The 20040-nt window shown below is 43.8% G+C and overlaps 2 protein-coding genes across 2 annotated transcripts; both read right to left on the minus strand.

The window, feature by feature from the left end:
* Positions 1 to 1932: 1932 nt before the first annotated feature.
* On the minus strand, positions 1933 to 14035 carry LOC115762893 (NGFI-A-binding protein homolog). Its single transcript, XM_030705268.1, has 7 exons — positions 13981 to 14035; positions 11816 to 12058; positions 4744 to 5016; positions 3797 to 4683; positions 2397 to 2488; positions 2250 to 2325; positions 1933 to 2166 (listed from the first exon to the last, which is right to left on the minus strand). Exons 1-7 carry the CDS (start codon positions 14033 to 14035, stop codon positions 1933 to 1935), a joined length of 1860 nt encoding a protein of 619 aa, XP_030561128.1.
* Positions 14036 to 14138: 103 nt separating this feature from the next.
* LOC115762894 (protein masquerade) lies at positions 14139 to 18651 on the minus strand. Its single transcript, XM_030705269.1, has 7 exons — positions 18384 to 18651; positions 18038 to 18331; positions 17822 to 17977; positions 16794 to 17753; positions 15798 to 16737; positions 14755 to 15032; positions 14139 to 14695 (listed from the first exon to the last, which is right to left on the minus strand). The coding sequence occupies exons 1-7, from the start codon at positions 18649 to 18651 to the stop codon at positions 14373 to 14375; spliced, it is 3219 nt and encodes a 1072-aa protein (XP_030561129.1). The 3' UTR covers positions 14139 to 14372.
* Positions 18652 to 20040: the final 1389 nt, after the last annotated feature.

The raw sequence follows: 20040 nt of genomic DNA on the forward strand, positions 1-20040 counted from the left end.
AATCAACCTTTTTTGATGATTTTTTGGCATATCTCGGCCAAATAATGTCAGATTTTCGAATTTTATACCATTTTGAGCTCGTAAGGATCAGTACTATCGATTGGCATCAAAAAAATAAAAATCTAAATTTTGACCAAAAAAGACCAAAAAGCAAGGGGTTACATCACGTTTTTTTTCAAAATCGGGGTCGGGTCAAAAATCGAAACTTTGTCGATGATTTTTTTGAATATCTCCGGTAAATATCGTCTGATTTTAAAATGTTATACCTTTTTACATTCGTACGGATCCCTACTATTAATTGGCATTCAAAGAAATTCAATATCGATGGGTAAAATAAAATGATTGACCAAAAACCGATTCGATGACATTCCAAAACGACATAGCTCCAGTGGAGATATGACGTTCCAAAACGACATAACTCCAGCGGAGATATGACGTTCCAAAACGACGTTATTTTTCAAAATCGGGATCGGGTCAAAAATCGAAACTTTGTCGATGATTTTTTTGAATATCGCCGGTAAATATCGTCTGATTTTAAAATGTTATACCTTTTTACATTCGTGCGGATCCCTACTATTAATTGGCATTCAAAGAAATTCAATATCGATGGGTAAAAAAAAATGATTGACCTAAAACCGATTCGTTTTCAAAATCAACCTTTTTTGATGATTTTTTGGCATATCTCGGCCAAATAATGTCAGATTTTCGAATTTTATACCATTTTGAGCTCGTAAGGATCAGTACTATCGATTGGCATCAAAAAAATAAAAATCTAAATTTTGACCAAAATCGACCAAAAAGCAAGGGGTTACATCACGTATTTTTTCAAAATCGGGGTCAGGTCAAAAATCGAAACTTTGTCGATGATTTTTTTGAATATCTCCGGTAAATATCGTCTGATTTTAAAATGTTATACCTTTTTACATTCGTACGGATCCCTACTATTAATTGGCATTCAAAGAAATTCAATATCGATGGGTAAAAAAAAATGATTGACCTAAAACCGATTCGTTTTCAAAATCAACCTTTTTTGATGATTTTTTGGCATATCTCGGCCAAATAATGTCAGATTTTCGAATTTTATACCATTTTGAGCTCGTAAGGATCAGTACTATCGATTGGCATCAAAAAAATAAAAATCTAAATTTTGACCAAAATCGACCAAAAAGCAAGGGGTTACATCACTTTTTTTTCAAAATCGGGGTCGGGTCAAAAATCGAAACTTTGTCGATGATTTTTTTGAATATCTCCGGTAAAAATCGGGGTCGGGTCAAAAATCGAAACTTTGTCGATGATTTTTTTCGAGTTCGAAGCAGACACGCATGAATGTGTGTGTACATGTATAGAGAAATTCTTGGAATTTGCGCCCTTCGCAGTAAAACATAACTTAAATTTTTTTTTCTTAACCGATTTTAATGAAATTTTCTACAGTATATCTTATTGTACCATAGAATATTTGTGTTTGCCCAAAAAGTCAATTGCATTCAAATTGTGTCTTAAATTGGAGGGCAATAAAAGCTGGGTTATTTACTTGATTTATAGCTCTGAGGTGGTAGCGTGGCGGGTATAAAATGAAAGATGCTTGATATATACATATAAAATAATCTAGACGCAACATATAAATTATACATTTACATTTTGCACAAATACAATATAGCTTTTTAAACTATTTTTAATGGGTTCAGGGTATACAAATAGAAATAAATACGTGTGTATGTTTTGTGTGGGTGCCTTCTAGTCGTATACTCTCGCCGAGGGCACTCTTGTTTATTACAGAATTGTTTAGATCACAGGATTTACAGGCTAATTACTGATTTAATTTCCGACTTAAGTCTAACAAATTGTATTTAATTAAATTGCACTGAAATTCTTATGTTCTATAACTGGCACTAGGCATTTAATAATTATAGATAGATTCTTGCAGTTCCTGGTCTAGGCTTCCGGTGAGGCAGCATTACGCTTCAGCACCTCGTTCAAGGTGGGGCTCAGTGCCAGGGCCGGATTTGCCACGGCAATTATATTATCACCCGCTGCGGATATGACCTGTACGCCGGCAGCTGTTAGGTCCACAGTTTCAGGTCCCACACTCAGCTCGCTGTGGCTCTGTTTGGCAGGGCACGCGTCCAGCGATGAGACCGGCGAGCGTTCACTTTCCAAACCATTGCCCTGTGAAATGAAGAGCGAGAGGATTACTCGGAATATTCTCCAGCCAGCTGGCCAGCACGGAATGCGCTCCAACACATACTCACTGGCATGGGCGGGGAGCTCGAGTTGCTGAACGAGAAGCGCGAATCATTATCCTCAAAATCGGCCGTTTTGCCCAACCTGACAAAAGTTAAATATAATCATAAGATATGTGGACTATCGAAAAGGATGGTATTACGGCTTTTACTTACGAGAACTTGGCGATTTCCGTCAAATCGAACGGCGGCTTGGCGAACTTTTGGTACATGGCGAAGAGATTGTAGCGCGAATCCTCAACAGCTTCCTTTGTTGTGCAATAAGATTGTTTATTAAAATCTCCGAACAGCACAGGTTAATAAAAGCTGAGCTCGGCACAAAAAAAGCGTTAAGCAAGCAAGGAATACACGATGTTCATTGGGTTTTTTTTTTTTTTTTGCAGAAAGCAGAAGAATTTATTTATTGGCTCAACGAAAGGTACAGCACATATTGCAAAAGTAAATATAACAAGGAACTACCCACTAAATAACTATAACTAGGGTTAGCAGAAGGTTGGGCTCAAAGAAGGACGAGCTAAAGAAGGCTGAAGAAGTGTAGAGGCTAGTTTAGATAAAATTGTATATAAATAGCAACAATTTAACTAATAAATACTTGAGTTAACATAAATACCAAGTGCAACAACAACAACAAATGTACTAACAAAATAAATATTATATATACTCGGTAGACCGAAGATTAAATACTCCTATGGATATATGGCATACGGTTTTCCAGATAGTTGTGGGAATAATTGAATCTAATTTTTGTCAAGTTACGATATCTTAAGGAAATGGAGGATTGTGCATTCGATATTTCAGATAAATAAAGAAATAATTGAAGCTAATTTTTGGTGAGTTTGTTTTTGCGATGTCTTAAGGAACGGAAGGGTTACCTATATAAAAAACTTATTTTTCTACCGATGGTTCCTATTGCAACTATATGATATGGCAGTTCGAAATGATGAGATTTGGAAAACTTAACTTTGAAATGTTTCGTGAAGAGATTTTGAAGAACAGAAACTTAATTTATCAGCAATAATTCTGATCATAGTTAGATGATATAGTACTCCAATGGAGCGTACGGTATAAAGCATCAAAATTCTAGATAAACTCAACTTTTACCTGGCAGACAGACGAACAGACATGACTATTGACCCGACTCTTCACACTGATCAAACATTTGACATCTTAACTGACAGAAATTACCCGGCGTTGCTCACATACTCAATAGATTTGCAACAGCTCTACCCACAACTCGTGCTTAAATTACAAAGAAGACTAGGATTCGTTTACAGCTAAAATAAACTACAATACTTGCAAAAAACCGCAGACTATAAACTATAAAAATTAAATGCAGAGTCTATTTAAATACGGATCATGATCAAGATATTCTAAAAAGAACCTCTAGACCAGACGTTAGTAAATTGCCTGACCGATCGCTCGGGCTACGTAAAAAAGCTGCAAAGCAAAATTTGGGGTTATTTTTTGTTTTGGAAGCTGAAGCTGAAGCTGAGGCAGAAGCACTCCACCAGGCCAACCAGATCGCATTACGGCTCAACGGATTCGGTCTTCCTTACCCGATTCAGTTCCATGGGCAGCTGTGCCGCCTCCGTGGAGGACAGACGCTGCCGCTTGGTCGGCAGCGGCGCAGCCGAATCGCTGGACTCGCAGTCCACCTCGATGGGCGCGCCACGCTGTATACTGCCCTGGGCGGGCAGCTGGGTGAGCAGGCCGCCGTAGCGAGCAATGCTCGCCGAATGGCCAAAGCCCGCATCCTTGACAATCTGGCGGGCCAGGGGGAAGAGCTCGTCACGGCGCGTGAGCAGCCAAATGGTCTGGGGATTGCGACAGAGCTGGGCGGCCGCCTCGTTCACGCAGACCTCGTGCAGGGTGAGCGGCTTCTCCGGACGTCGCTTGCAATCGAAACGGCCATAGATGGCCGAGTACTTACGTATCTCATCCATGCGTCGCGGATCGTGCTCACCCATCGCAATCACCTGCTCCAGTTCGCGTGTGGTGCGCTTCTTGGAGGTCTGCGCCCGCGGCTCGCGCTGCGGCAGCTGCCGGGCAATCTTCGCAGCACACATGGCTATCCGTTGCACCTGCAGCTCGGTCAGCACAGGTGTCAGCTGTGGCGAGCTGGACGACACCTGATGCGCCGTGCTGGCGGCAACCACAGAAGCAACGCCAGCCACACAGCCGGAATTGCTGGCCAGCGTGCTCACGGGCAGCACCACGTTCGCGGGCGTTGGACTCTGCAGCACGGCGGGCAGCGTGGGACACAGCACTGGCGCGCTAATCTGTGAGAGCAGATGCGTCGTTGCCGGCGCCGATGCTGGCGACGTTGCCGTAGCCAATGGAACCGTTGTGGGCTGAAAGGAAGCAAATTTATTGCGTGGCAGAGCGGGCGTTGCGTCCGGATTAAAGACCAGGGCGGGCGGCTTCGTGGGCGTCTCACACAGACCTAGGGGGACAGAAACATTTACGTCTGCGCCAGCTAAGCGCCTACGGGCTCCATTCTCACCTAGCTGCGGCAACATGGGACCCTGGAACAGGCCCGGATTGTTGGCCCATTCGTGCAGCGCCTTCTGCAGGCGGCGCACGTGCAGCGGCTTGGAGGCCATGCCCACCAGCGCCATTATCTCGAGAAACTCCTCCTCGCCCGCATCGTACAGCTGCTGCACATCATCGCCGCCCATCTCCAGCAGCGTATCGTAATAGGCCAGCAGACTGGCACGTTGGAGCACCCGATACAGCTGCACCTCCGCCTCGTTGCTTGGCCGGGATGTGGTGATCACTGCAAAGAGGAGATGGGAATTTCAAATGTGATGCAAAATTGGAAATGAAATACAATAGGGAAGGAATAGAAGTGAATACCCGGAAAATCTCTTACTATTTGACTCAAATAATATAAACAATATATCTTATTTAATGGAGGCTTGCAGATTAAAGCCTTGAAAAGTCTTAAAGATTTTCCATGCTTTAACTAATTTTTCGACCAACCGATCCTATGAAAGATCATAATGAAAGATCATAATGCAAGATCATAATGAAATCTATCCTAAGAACTAACAAGTTTTACAATCGACCGAGAGAACTAATGATATCTATATATAGCTATAGATATATAAAGGATCATATTAAAATTAATCGACCTTGTGCCAGATATCATAGATATATCAACTAAGCTATCGACTGATTGTTCCTATATGATAGACTGATCCGATTTGGTTGACCTTGAACTTGAATAAAATGAAAAATCTTTGTCTATCTATGCACATCTATATATATCTTTATCTATCAGCGCAGCCTCAAAGCTAAGATATTTTTGCCTAAAAACATGTTTATCTGTTTATCTGTCAGATCAATCAATATCTACCTAACGGGGTCAGCGGTGTCTTCTTCTATGCGTTACACCTTTCGTGATTAAATTATAAAACCCTCCGCAGTGGCATCAGAGTTGATATTTATAGAGCTCCTGCGCGGCTGCGTTCTCATAATGTTTCGAGTCCATAAGAAAAAAATTTAATTAAATTCACTTTTTTTTTTTTAGTATAAAAAAAACTCGACGGACGTCTGGACCGTAAACCCTTTTGCTCTTGAGCATCAAAAAAAAAAACGAAACCCAATCAAAAAAAACGAAAAATATAAAAAAAAAAAATGAAACCCGAAAAAGCGCACAAAAAGGACGAGGCAAGAAGTTGGGAACGCCGTCGACGAGCTCATCTGCATAAGCAAATGCGAGTGTGTGTGTGTGTGTGTGTGTGTGTGTGCGTGTGCAACCCTTTCGCTTTCGTCCTTATATAGGCAAGGATCCTTGGGTTCGACGCAAACTCGTTAGAAATGCGTCACGCATGCGCAAAAGGATCCCAAGGATCATCTTAATCTTTTCTATTCATTTATTTTATTTGATTTTTTCCTCATTTTTTTTTTTTTTCTGCTAACACTTTTGCTCGCTTTTCAGCTACAAAATGTAAATGTTTTTCGTGTGAATTATTCGTGTATTGTACACACATAGAGCTCATATCATCTGGCATCTGTGCCTGCTCTTCCTCTTCTCCTCAGACACACACACACAGACACAATTTATGGCAGATACCTAAAAGGCCGCCAATGAGCGACGCTGATGATTATGTCAAATCGTAAATAATTATGTGAGAATATTTTAGTCGAGCCTTTAGACTCGTCTCCAGTCTCCAGTCTCCGGTTCCCATTGCCGGTGTGCGCTACCAACTTTAATTAATAGAAAAACGAGCTGGCCAACTAAATTATAACAAAACCAAGAAAAAAAATACAAACACACACAATCGATCGCGTTTGCCGTACTTTTTTTTTCGTATACCCTGTACTTATTGAATGTGAGTTGGTCTTGGGCAGATATTGCAGTCAAGTCTGACTATAAAAGCGCATTGATCTCCGAGATCAGATCAGCCAGAGCTATAGATAATTTAAATGTTCCTACAGGTATAATAAAGCGCAAAGGAATTGATTATTTTATCGATAACTTCGATAATCGATAAATACAGCTACTCAGCCCCTTGTTTATGTGGTATGTCAAGATGTTTGAAATAAAAACTAGGTATGAAGATTTTGTTGAATCACAGACAGATCAAACATATTTGATATCTAGGATATACTATTTAGGGGCTATTATCTTGAATTTCGGGACGTGGAATTTTTTGCAGCCAGCTCAAAGCTCTGCAAATTTCATAACGATCTGACATTGAAAACAAAAGTTATTTAAGAATACGTTTTCCAGTATTCTTGAGCTTTTGTGAATCTAGAAGCACGTAAGTTGCGAACTACAGGGTATCTCACGGCCTCGACTAACGCTCTTTCTTGCCATTTTTTGTTGTTGGCGCACATACGCAGACTCTGACGAGCAACAAGACAACAAACAACAACAACATGAGCAAAAGCAGAAGGCGGATAAGGTTGGGGCTGAGTACAAGTTGTACAAGCACCATGCAGCATGGTGTAGCATGGTGTAGCATGGTGTAGTTGGCGTTGTCACTTGATGCGTTGCCAATCATTAACCCATGATTGCATGCCTGTCACAATTTATGACACGTTGACAAACTAGCGAGGCAGCAAATATCCGAAAGGCATCTCAAGCAAAGCCCATAAACTCCATAATAGCTGTTGCATCGTTTTGTGAGAAGCCAAAGAACGAGTGCAAAGTTCTTCGCATGTCAAATCTATCTCTAAACACAAGCCCAAAACGAGGCTGTTCACTTTTATGGGGCAATAGATAAGAAATCGTAAAGAATGGCTTGCTATTTTTGTCTATAAATGTTATATAGTTAGTTAAGGCAAGGAATTGAGATTATAGAGCTTGAAAAGTTTGAGATCTTGAGATTTAAGGAATATTATCCTTTTCTGAAATATAAATAGCATATATGAAGGATTTGGATCATAGAATTTAAAAGATATTGGCTTGAATGTTGACTCTTGATATAAGATATATACATATTAAAGAATATTAGTTGTTAAAATTGATTCTTGAAATGATTTACAGAAATTTTGAAACTTTTTTAAATAAATCCTGATTTATTAAGCTCTAGAAACCCGTTAGACTTAAAGGTTGAATCTAAAAAACCTTGTGAACTCTAAGATCTATTAGATTTAAAGATTAAATATTTAATCAAATATTTGTTCTACTTCAAAAGACCAAAAGGGCTTGACTAAACGTGAACCAATAATTAATAATAATAAAATTAAAATATGAAATTTTTTATGTGAAATGAAAAAAGCCAGAAGATATTGACTTATATCATTTGAATTAGGTTAGGATCGTATAGCTATACCTAAAATAAACTTTACATTTTATAATAACTCTTAACTATCGTCTCTTTAATTGTATTCTATCTATATGCCGAATCCCGCCCAGTTCTATTGAAAGTGGGATGCCTTTGGGGTTAAGTAGGCGACAGTTCTGCTTCTAGGCCCAGCCCCTGGCCTGGTCTCTGGCCAATGAGGAGTATTTAACGCAGACGCAGAACTGATCTTTTTTTTTGTTTTGCGTAAAACAGAAGCGGGAGTCTGGATTGTGGAGGGGTCGAGACATGAGGGGTAAGGTATTTGCAGCAATAAATAAATGAGACGTGATTTCAATACACAAATAATGCGAGGGGGCAGAGCAGTAGCAGGAGCAGGGTAAGGAGGAGCATAAGAAAAGGAGCAGCCCGCCGCAGGCAAACTGGAACTGGAACTGCCCATGTGTCCATGTGCCCGTGTGTCCATGTGTCCATGGTTAGGGTTGGGTTGGGGGCTACGATTTCTGTCTGGCTGCTTGCTCTTGGATCGCGCTGATTGTCACTCCGTTGCCAGCGGCTCGAGGCTTGTTGGTTTTCTTTTCTTTTCTTTTTTTTTTTTATATATTTATTTAATTTGCGGGTCGCTTTTTGCTGTCGCTAGCTATACCCTGTATTTATTGAAAATGGATAATAGAGGGTATATTGCAGCGGGGTAAACGTATGTAACAGATCGTAGAAGGCATCTCTGGGATATTAATTTGTTATGTTGATCATGTTTTTATTAAAGCTAATCGATAAAACTATCGATATATATATATCGATATATTCAGAGAAGCTTAGAACTACAGCCAACAAGTTTTCAATAGTTTCAGATTTAAGATAATAATATTGCATTTTTAAAGAAATAGCCCCGCGTTAACATATCAGCGCAAGGAATTTCGATAACTGATCCACAATCGAAAAATCGATAAGTATCGATTTAGAGCCAAGGTTTTTTGAGCATCATTTCGAGCTTATATGGGAGCTAGAGTTAACAAATTTGACATGTAGAACATTATGAAGCATACACAGATTGGGAGTAGTTAGCTTTGTGGATAGCTGCGCCCGCTATCCCACAGAACTCAGGATATTGAAGAGCTATAGCCTTGATTTTTTGAATATACTAACATTCGAATGTCCTCTTGGAGAACTGAAAGTTTCGTAAGGGTCGCTCAGTAAACATTGAAGTTATCTGGCAATGAATTTTGAATGCTGATTCTCTGAGTTGGGTCCAAGATTAGTTCACTTTGTGGATAGCTGCGCCCGCTATCCCACAGAACTCAGGATATTGAAGAGCTATAGCCTTGAAATTTGGAATATAAGCACATTGGAATATCATCAAGAAGAACTGAAAGTTTCATTTGGGTCGCTCAGTTAACAATGAAGTTATGCAGAAATACAGTTTTGCATGCTCTGAGATGGTACTAATGTGTGTATTTCTAGGGTATCTGCTGGCATTGACGCCCGGACTAGAGCACACTTATTTGCTGCTTGTTGTTGTTGTTTTTGTTGTTGGGGCAAGTCTGTTAATGTTGCTGCTGCTTATGTTTTGCTGCCTGTTCGACGTGGTTGTTGTTGTTGTTGTCATTTGCTAAATATGTTGTTTTTATGCGTTGGCAAATGGCAAAGATGGACAAAAAATTAACTGCAGTTGCTTTTTAGTTGGCACTTGAAAGCAATAATGACATTCGACGCCACATACCAAGCCGCCTGGCCAGACCAGGCCAGGCCGCCAATCTCGACCAGCAACTGGACGCAGCCTGGGTGTGCATGCGTGTGTGCGCGTGTGTGTGTGTGTGTGAGGGACGTCAATCGTTTGCGATCGCTTCGATTATGGGCAAAATGAAAAAAAAAGATAAGCAGCAGCATTGATTCGCAGACGCCGGTGCCTGCCAACTGCTTTTGGCCAAGTAACCGAAAACTATTTCTCATATAAAACGATAAATTAAATGCGACGTTTTTTTTCCCGTACGTTCGAAATTCTTGTCGTTCAAAATTCCATTGCTGGCAATAACTTCAAGCAGCCGTGTACGTGCCAATGGCCGCTGATGAAGCTGCGCAGAACGCAGCTCAATCTTGACCAGAAGTCACAGCACACAAACTGCCAGCGGCAATTGTGTGTAGAGCCTGTGATTTCTACCCTCGACATTGCCTGGGGTGAGTCTGGGTTGAGCTACCCCTAAGATGCGGACCTATCATCTGGCGGGGTAAGCTAACGGCTGTTGTATACCTGAAGATCAGCGCGCGTTTCATTGGATGACAGGGCGTCCTCCATTGATCTACCTGATGCTCGGCAAGACAAAGCGCCTGAAATAGACGCCCCGAGCGGCTGCTCAGGGTGGTTCCTGGCTGGCACCAAGGAAGTGCACAACCGGAACCAAACAAAACAACGGTCCGTTAGGCCAGCCCCGGGTTTCCGTTACAAACAAAAAACAACAAAAAGCTGAAAAGCTTGAAAAAGCGCGGGAAATCGGAATACAAAAGCCGATTGGATTAATTTGAAAAAAAAAAGAAATAACATAAAGAGCTGCAGAAATTTATAAACTTTAAGCAATTGCTCAGAATTTGGAGTTGAAAAAACTTAAAGTTCTAAAATTTTCTAAGAGTTCTAAGCAAATCTTTTAGAACCTTAAAGTTAAAATAGACTCAGGCAACAGCTAGAATTTTTAGGATTAAAAACATAAACTCTGATAGATCTTGGGCAAAATGAATGGATACCAATTGAAACAAAACTTCATTTTCTTTTGTCAATTTTGTATAAACACAGTTTTGCTTCAAGAATGTTCTCATCTTTAATAGACATTTCTTTAAGTCAAATTTTTGTTGTGATTTTCTGGCTCAATTATTGTTGTTATGAAAGATCAAAGAATGTTTAACGCAAGCAGATCTTTGATATTCTTCTTGATATTCGATCAAATAATATTTAAGACAAGCAAGATATTTGATATATTTCTAGACTGCGTCAACACTTTTCCATTTAATGAATGGGTCATATTGAAGCTTGTAATTGTTAGACTTTATAAAGATGCATGTGCTCGAAAATGGAAGCTATACGATATAGGGGCTCAATATAAGCATGGCCTAGTTAATAACTAGCACTTGGACTCAGACGGAAAGCTACCTAGAAGGGACCTCAGGCAGGAAGGCCTTCTAAAGTTTATCTTGTGTTTGAACTAGTTCTTTGTTATCTAGCTTTAAGCTAATCGATTATACTTAAGCTTGGCGCATCTGGAACTACTTAAGGTTTCAGCTTGGCTTGGCTTGAATCAAACAGACGTACAGACACGCGCATATATATGCCCAGCTTGTCATATTGATATGGTATAGACTATAGGGTCGAAGTTGAATTCTTTTAAATAATTAACAGAAATAGCAACAAATGTTTTTGTTCTTTAAAAAGTGTTTCCTCTTCTTCAGCTATCAGCTATTGAGCATATGAAAAAATGATTGATATATATAACAAAAATTTTATCTAAATAAAAGCTAAGAAAATTATAAAAATATAAAAATATTTTCATTCATTTGAAAACAATGCTCAAAAGTTTTATGAAAATGTGCTGATAATAAAATTTGATTGGAGAAAATCAAGATAATCTTTGGGCAACAAAACAAAAAGGGGATCCGTATCCCCATCCCAGTATAGGTCTAAGCAGAAGGCTAAATGGAGATATTTTTTAAGCAGTTGGTTTGATATAATTATTAAAAGTATGTTAATAATAATTATATTGTAATTAATTATATTTATATTTATAATATATATTCTATATCACCTCTGTATGTATTAACAAAAGATCTACTTACGTGTGCCATTCGCATTGCGTCCAAAGATCTTGCCCTGCGGACTGAGTATGGGACTGGATGAGGCTGACGGCGCGCCGGAGAGTGAACGTTGACCCTCCGAGAGTCCGCTGGCCAGGGACAGATTGTTGACATCGTCCTGCTTGAGCAGCTCAATGCTGCTGCTTGTGGTGAGCAACTGGGGCAGGGACTGGACCAGGCTGCCGGCCGAGGAGCAGCTGGTGGCGGCAGCGAGGCTTCCGCTTCCTGTGACAACATTGTGTTGACTCTTGCCAGCTGGAGATGGAGCTGTGCTCGAGGCTGGGGAGGCAGCCGCCGCTGCTGCAGCCGCTGCTGCTGCTGCAGTTGTTGTTGTTGTGATAATTGTTGTTGTTGTTGCCGCAGCCGCTGTGGTTGGAGAATGCGCCTCCATTGTTGTGTGTGAATGCGGCACAGCAAGTTGGCTAAAGGATACGCGCGGAGGACGACGACCAAACAAGAAGCAGGCACAAGCACAAAGAACCAAAACAAAATGCATGCAAAATCCAACTCAAAAATGTGCAACTAAGTAAACTAAGGTAAAGGGATGCACTACGGAAAGGAGGAGCACACGCAACTACACTACACTTCAGGTTCGAGAATCGTATTTTGTTAGCTGTTGAACACTTTTTAGTTCGCTTTGATTTTCGATCTCTCTGCCATCCGCTCAGCTCGAGGCCAGACGAACTTCTGTTCTCGGCTACGAGGTTGGGCAGCTCGGAAACCCTTTTGCGCCCGACGCGTCGCTGCTTTCGTTTGCTTCTTGTTCTTCTGCTGCTTCTACTTCCAGCTCAAGGGAAACATCTTTGAGATACTTTCGAAGAGAGCCGCACGATAGAAGAAAAAAACACGCACATAAAATCACGCAGCGCCAGAAAGGGTTAAAAAAAAGAGGCAACAAGAAGAAGAGGAGGCTGGAGAGGATTTGGTATGCGAACCCGAAGACGAAGACGCAGACGCAGCCGCAGATGCTGACAATAACCGAAGGCATTGGGCGCTACCAGTTTTCACTCGAGACCAATGAGGGTAAGTTTTTCAGACGCGTTTCTCTGCGACGCTCTCTCCCTTTCTCTCTCTCTCTCTCTCTCTCTCTCTCTCTCTCGTTCTCTCTGAGCGCGCTTCGTGCTCCGCCTCTCGCCGCAAAACAATCTTAAGGCTGTGCGCCAGTCATTTGGGTGCGTGAGCGGGAATCCTTTTGCCCAGCTGCGCAGACATTTTGATCAACCGTTTGCTGTACCCCAGTGCTATTTTAGAGGGTATCATCAAGTTGGTCAAAGGTCAAAGTTGAAAATATTTGCGACAAAGATCTCAGATACTTTAAGAGCCACCATAGCTTATTTGTAAAAAGAGTTCTCGTTAAAATATGTTTTCGATAACCGCCTTCTTTAACTAATAATCGATAAATATCGATTAACCTGCCCGATTTCTTGAGCATATTTCAAAAATTGTAGTAGCTAGATATAACAATTTGGTACTTATAAATAGAACAAAAATATTTTCACTCGTATTTCAAGTTTTTTTCGACAGCTTTTCCCATTTTGCCAAAATTGAGAGATATCGATAATAATCGATAATAGATAATAGAACTAAGGATTACAAATTCCGTATTTAGGTACAACAATGGAATAATATCTTGAATATTTATGTATATATTAATTCTCGTAAAGAACTATTTTCTAATAATCGATTAAGATCGATTTACCTGCCCGATTTTTTTAGCATATTCCAAAGATTGTAGTAGCTAGATATAACAAATTTGGTATTTATAAGCAGAATAAAAATATTTCACATTTCGGAAGCTGCCCTCACTCGTAGTTAAAGTTTTTTTTGACAGCTTCTGCCTTTTTCCACAAATTTAAATATATCGATAACAATCGATAATATATACTATGTATCCCTAAAGGAAGTAGCTACTATTTTTGGTTTCTACACATATTATAATAATATTTATGACAATCAAAAAATAAACACAAAACTTACTTAGAAATTCATTTTCTATATAACTATGCTCAAGCAAGGCAGCATATACACTGGCATACAGGATATCTGCTAGCCGGGCAGCCTCTTCGAGAGCATCTCACGTTTTTTTTCTGATATTTTCCGTTAAAAATGTGAATACATTATAAAGATATTTTAATTAATGCTCATACCGAAGTTCAAGTCGCGGAACCTTCGTTTCGAATTGATTTTTTCTATTTGCGGCATTTTTATGAAATATGACGAACGTTTTCTTGTATTTTCTTTTTTTGTATATACAAAAACAGTTTACAATAGATTTGTTTTTCTTTTTTTTATGATTATATATATAAGGGGAGGGGGGCAGGGGAAATACTTTTAAAGATTGCCTTTACGCTACGAGAGGGAGACGGGGGATGTGAGTTAGTAGGATGTGAGTTATGTACGAGTAGATTACACTAGGTTGGGTTTACGTTAGCAGTCGTTAGAGATTCGCAGCCGCAGTCGGAATCCATTCAGTCATAGTCCATTCCCGGACAGGAAGGTGCTACAAGTGCGGGATTCCTTGGGACTTGGGGCTGGTGCACTATAAGTTATTCACGCTGATGATCTGATTGATCCAGCCAATGAAGGAGGAGACCTTCACATAGACGCCGGGCACATCGACCCGACCGCAACCGAAGCCCCACGACACGAGTCCGGCCAGCTCGAAGAAGCCATCGTCCTGGCAGACCAACGGACCGCCGCCATCGCCTTGGCAGGCATCGTGCCCCTCCTCGCCGCCGGCACAGAAACTGGACGCCGGCAATATGAAGATCTTCTCCGTGACCGCGTTCACCTTGCGTATGCATTCCGCATCGCTCACAATGGGTATCTCCGCCTCGCGCACACGCAACGGTATCGGACCAGCTGACAAATGGAGATATGGAGTTTGAGCGAGATCTTCAGCTGGTGGCCTCTGTACTCACCTTCGCCCATGTAGCCGTAGCCGGTGACCGTGCAGCGCTTGCCGGCCGTATGGCTGACGCCGCGCGCCGGCAGACAGACCAGACAGACGCCATCCCGCAGCTCCGCCTGGCCGTGCAGCTTGAGCAGCGCAATGTCATTGTCCAGCGTCTGGCTGTTGTGATTGTGGTGTATATAGGTCGTGGCCACGCGCAGCGTCTGGGCGCCGGGACTGCCATATTTACGGGTCAGATCATAGTCACCCACGCGCACATAGATGGCATCGCCGGAGCGCACAATGCTGCGGAGCAGGAAGAAAGGAAAGAAAAAGACAAAGATTAGATGGAGACTACACTCAGAGAAAACTAGCCAATAAACTAATTCTATAAACTAATTGGAATTTATGTCTTCTAAAATAATTAATTAAAAGTTTACTTGATTATAAAATAATTTACAATTTGACTTGATTTCAAGTACGAAAAAGACTTGGATTAAGTACGAAATAATTTGTTCAAGAACTAGAAAACTTGAAATAAGCAAACTGAAAAAATATTTAAAATTCACTCGATTTCAGATAAGAAAATAAGTCAGAAAATACTTGGATTAAGTACAAAATAATTCGTATCGAGAATATTAAAACGGATAAAGAACAAAATTTAAGTTCACTTGAATAAAATCTAATTTAATTTAGTAAATTATTTGATTTCAAGTACGAAAATAAGTCAAAAACGACTTGGATTAAGTACGAAATAATTTGTTCAAGAACTAGAAAACTTGAAATAAGCAAACCGAACCAGTTTGTATGCAGAAGATTGAAGCAGATATAATAAATAAAGACGAGCTAAGCGTGAAACTGTTTTTTCTTTTAATATGAGAAAATATTGTAAAAGAATTCTAGGTTTCTAAGTGGAATATCGGGTTCACGAATCGGGAATACCTTAGTTTGAGCCAGCGAAGAAATTAAGCAGTTCAAACCACCAAAGATTTCCCTCAAACTTGACCAGCTTTTAGGAACTTTAAAGCATAGTTGCATTTGTAGCTGTACTTTTTCGCTAAGTGTACTCACTTGGTGACGCAGTGCGCCGCGGTCAGCACCCACTGGGTGCCGATGAGCGCCGCTCCACACAGATACTGATTCAGGGAATTGATGAGCGCCACCTGCCAGCACCATTCGCCGTTTTCGCCATCCTCGCCGCCGACGACGCGCGCCCGGCGGCGACTGTAGTTCGCCTGCAGCTGGCCGGGATTGGAGTAGCTGTTGCGCTGATAGTATTCCGGATAGACAACGGCTGCTTGGTCGGGCTGATCGTGGTAGGAGCGCAGCTGGTTGCTCTGCAGGCCGCTGGTGTCCACCAGGTCGCCGAGCTTGTCGTTGTGTATCTGGATAGGCACAATGGCGGAGCCGAGCACCAGACGCTCGTTGGACTTGTTAATGCTGCCGCTGCCGCCGCTGCCGGCATAGGAGTTGGCCAATTGTCGGGCCGATCGCTGCAGCCCGTACTTGGCGCGGGCGTATGTGACATAGTTGAGCGCTGGCGAGCTGCGGGAGCGACCCGTGCGCAGCGTACCCTTGACCCCGCACACGTACTTGGAGTAGACATGCGGACGTGGCGTTGTCGTCGTGGTGCTCGTCGTCGTCGTCGGCGGGGGTGGGGGTGGTGGTGGTGCTGTCGCCGGTGGCAGGGCCGGCTGCTGTACCGGACCGGGTCCGTAATAGTCCGCATAGCTGGGCGGCGGCAATCCCGGCTGGTAGCCATGCGTCAGATGCGGCGGCGGCGGCGGCGGCTGATTGGACATGTAGCCGGAGGGCGCGTAGGGTGATTGCGGCGGCTGCTGCGGCGGCTGTGGGGCGTAGGGCGGCGGCGGTGGACCCATGGGCGGATAGTTGAAGTAGGAGGTGTCGTTGCGTGTCTGGAACTGTTGCTTCTCCAGGATTTTGCTCTTGGGCGCACAGCAGATCTGGCCGGAGCGCTTGCATCTAAACAGATCCGTCATCTCAGCGTTTTCTATAGAGGATTACCATTAGACTTACGAGGATTACGTGAGGATTTGCTGTACTTACTGAAACAGGTGAAGCTGAGCAGGCTGACAATGCACGAGCCGGGACATTCCTCGCGCGGATCCGGACTCGGCGTATTGGGCAGCACATAGGGCGGCGCCGTGGGCGACGATGTGGGCGGCGGCGTCGGTGGCGGCAGCTTGGGCTTGGGCGCGCCTGCACGCGAATTGTCACAGCACACCGAGCCCTTGGAGCAGGTGGTGGGATTGCTCAGGAGCACCGAGGGTCGTTCACAGAAGGCGGCCATAATGTTGAGCAGACAGAAGCCGGGACAACGTTGCACCGCAGGCGGTGCCTGCGGCGGTGGAGCGGGTGCTGAGGGTGAGTTGAGCGTGCTCTCCGCAAAGGATATGAACTGGGAGAGCAGATCCCCGCCAGACTGTGCGGGTGACGCGGCTGCTGGTGCCGGAGCCGGCGCGGCGGGACGCGCTGGCTTGGCCGCTGGCTTGGCGGCAATCTTGGTCGCGGGCTTGCTGGGCGCTGGCGTCTTGGCGGGCGCCGCTTCGGAGGCGCTGCCCGTCACACAGCAGCTGCCCTCGCCGGGACAGAAGGCCTCGGAATCGATGTCATCGCAGAATATGGCAAAGATGCCGTTCATGCACTCGCCCTCGCACTCCTTCAGCACCTGGCCCTGATTCTGGCCGGATTTCAACTTATTGTTGTTGTTGCTTGTGCTTTGGGTTTCTTCCTGCTCGTCGTCGTCCTCCTCTTCCTCCTCCTCCTCCTCGGCGGCAGCCTCTGTTGTGGTGGTGGTGGTCGTTGTGGGCTTCTTGTGCTTGCCAAGCTTGCTCTGGTTGTTGTTGTTGTTGTTGTTGGTCTTGGTGCGCGCCGGCTCGGGCGTGGTGCTGGTGGTTGTGGTCGACGTGGTCGTCGTGGTCGAGCTGGTGCTGCTGCTGGTGCTGCTCGACTTGGTGGCCGCGGTCTTGACCAGCGTCTGATTGCTCTTCAGGTTGCCCATGTGCTCTGCAGAAAGATTGGGCTTTGAATGGGATTCTTTTGATATATAGGGTATCTGTTAGTCGAGCACTTACTGGCCGGTATGTAGATGTCCTTGGGCAGCTTGCCATTCGCGTATTCGTCCAGCGAGACGCAGCACTTGGTGCCCTCCTTGCAGAGCCCGCCGCTGGTCAAATAGGCCTCACAATATTCAGCAATGCGATCCGCCACGCAGACGCCCGTGCAGTTCTCTAGGAGATCAGACAGAAACCTGGTTAAGTTCGGGTTGGATTATGATTGGCTTAACTTACTGTTCTCATCCTCGGTTTTGGTGGCCTCTTCCTTGTCCTTGGGCTTGCCCGTGGTGGACTTTTTGGTGGTCGCGGGCTTTCTCGTTGTGGAGCTGGCGGGCGGCGCCGGGCTGGCAGCCGGACGCTTCGGCTGCGGCTTTGGCTTAGGCTTGGCCGTAGTGCTGGCCGTGGTCGTGGTGCGTCTGGTGGTGCTGCTGCTGCTGGTCGCGGGCGTGGTGCTGCGCTGCGTGGTGCTGCTGCTGCCAGTCGTGCTTGTGGTTATTCTCGGCGTCGTGGCGGCGGTTGCATTTTTGCCTAGATGGAGAGGGTTTTAGTCGAAGCAGGATTTGGAGCTCTGGCTACTCACCTGGCGCATTCTCTATGCAGCACTTCATGCTGGGCGAGGGGCAGGGCACATCGTCGAGCACCTCGTAGCAGATGAGCGTGGCCAGCGTGTGCACACAGACGCCGGGGCAATCCTTGGCATCCGCAGTGCTGGTGATTGTGTCCAGCAGCCCGGACAGAAAGCTGCCCGCCAGCGATTCATCCTGTGCCCAAGCCGGCGGCGGCGCACTGCCCACCAGCAGCAGCAGCAATAACAGGCAGATGCTAAAGATTTGGCTAAAAGTTCTCATGTTGCTTGGTAACTTTGTCATTTGTTGTCCAGTTGAAGTTAGATCACGTGCTCATCTGCAACAGAGAGAGAGAGGGGGGTTAGAAAGAGATGGAGAGAGCGAGAGCAAAAACGAAATTGGCCAAGTGAAAGTCGAGCTTAGTCAGCGCCCAGATGTAACCCCAAAGGCCTGTGACGTAACAAAGCTCAACGTTGAGGCATCTTGCCGAGCCGAGCTGAAAGATCATTGGCCTAGAAAGCGCTCAGAAAGACGCCACCTGGCGGCAGGCAGACGACGCTGCACTATAAGAAAAATCATAGTAAGATACACTTAAAGAATTCTCAATGCAAGTAAGAAATTTCTAAATGTTTCTACTTAAGAAAACAAATTTCTTAAGATTAGAACTTTGAGCGCGACCTTGATCAGATTTTTTTTGTTAACAACATTTCTTCAGACGTTTCTCTGAGTGTGTGATAAGCGCAACTGGTTCCAGATTTTGAAGTTGCAGCGGGAGCAACTCCCAAAACCAGTTTCGCTGCTTGCCGCGCCACATTCTGGGAGCTGGTTCTGCGACAGGTGCGTCCCGTAACTGTTCAGCTAGTGTCGAGTGTGTGCCCCATTTCGGATATTACGTATACGTACACGGAATTCTGGGCCTAATCGAAATGTATTTGGGTTGCGAACGCGCATGGAAATGCTGAAGTTAAATTGAAGTCGAATTCAAGCCGGTTTTTTCTTTTTTCCAGCTGCAAAATAATTGTGAATACCTGACACAAATATGGGATAAGCCAGGCCAAAATGAAGAAACAGAACAAGTTAAGCATAATAAAAAACCTGCTACACGATGAAAACTTCAAGGCAGGGCCGAATTTGTTTTTAAGCTATTTACACGAACTTAAGCATTAAACGCTTTATGAATGAAATAGAAAGTACATTAAGCCAAAAAAAAGAAAAAAGAGAAGAAAATTGAAACCTGGTGCGATATCTCAACTGAAAGATCTCTAGCGAAAGTGCTGGCAATTGTTGACAATGGAGGCAGAATGGAAAAATTGTCGAGCTGCCGGTCAAAACCCCCCCCCAAAACCCCGAAACTCGCCCGCTGCAGTTGTCTCACGTGCGAGACGCTTTCACGTCGAAACCGGAAATATTTCTTAAAGGGCCAACTATTTAGAAAAGTAACAAAAAAAAAACAACGAAACCAGGCGTGCGACAATCCTCATTCTGCACGTTAAAAAGAAAGAGAGAGAGAGAAAAAACAACCGCTAGAAAGCGCGAGCCTGTCACGAAACCGTTTTCTAAGCCAAGCACAACCCGACAACTCTAGAGTGTGCACGTATGTATTTTGGGTCAGGCGCGCGCATGCTGTCTCTGTCTAACGCGTGGGCAACGCCTACGCCATTGTGAATACCA

The sequence above is a fragment of the Drosophila novamexicana genome, unplaced genomic scaffold (assembly GCF_003285875.2).
Source record: "Drosophila novamexicana strain 15010-1031.04,08,12 unplaced genomic scaffold, DnovRS2.1 tig00000644-arrow-pilon, whole genome shotgun sequence".
Taxonomy (NCBI): Eukaryota; Metazoa; Arthropoda; class Insecta; order Diptera; family Drosophilidae; genus Drosophila; species Drosophila novamexicana.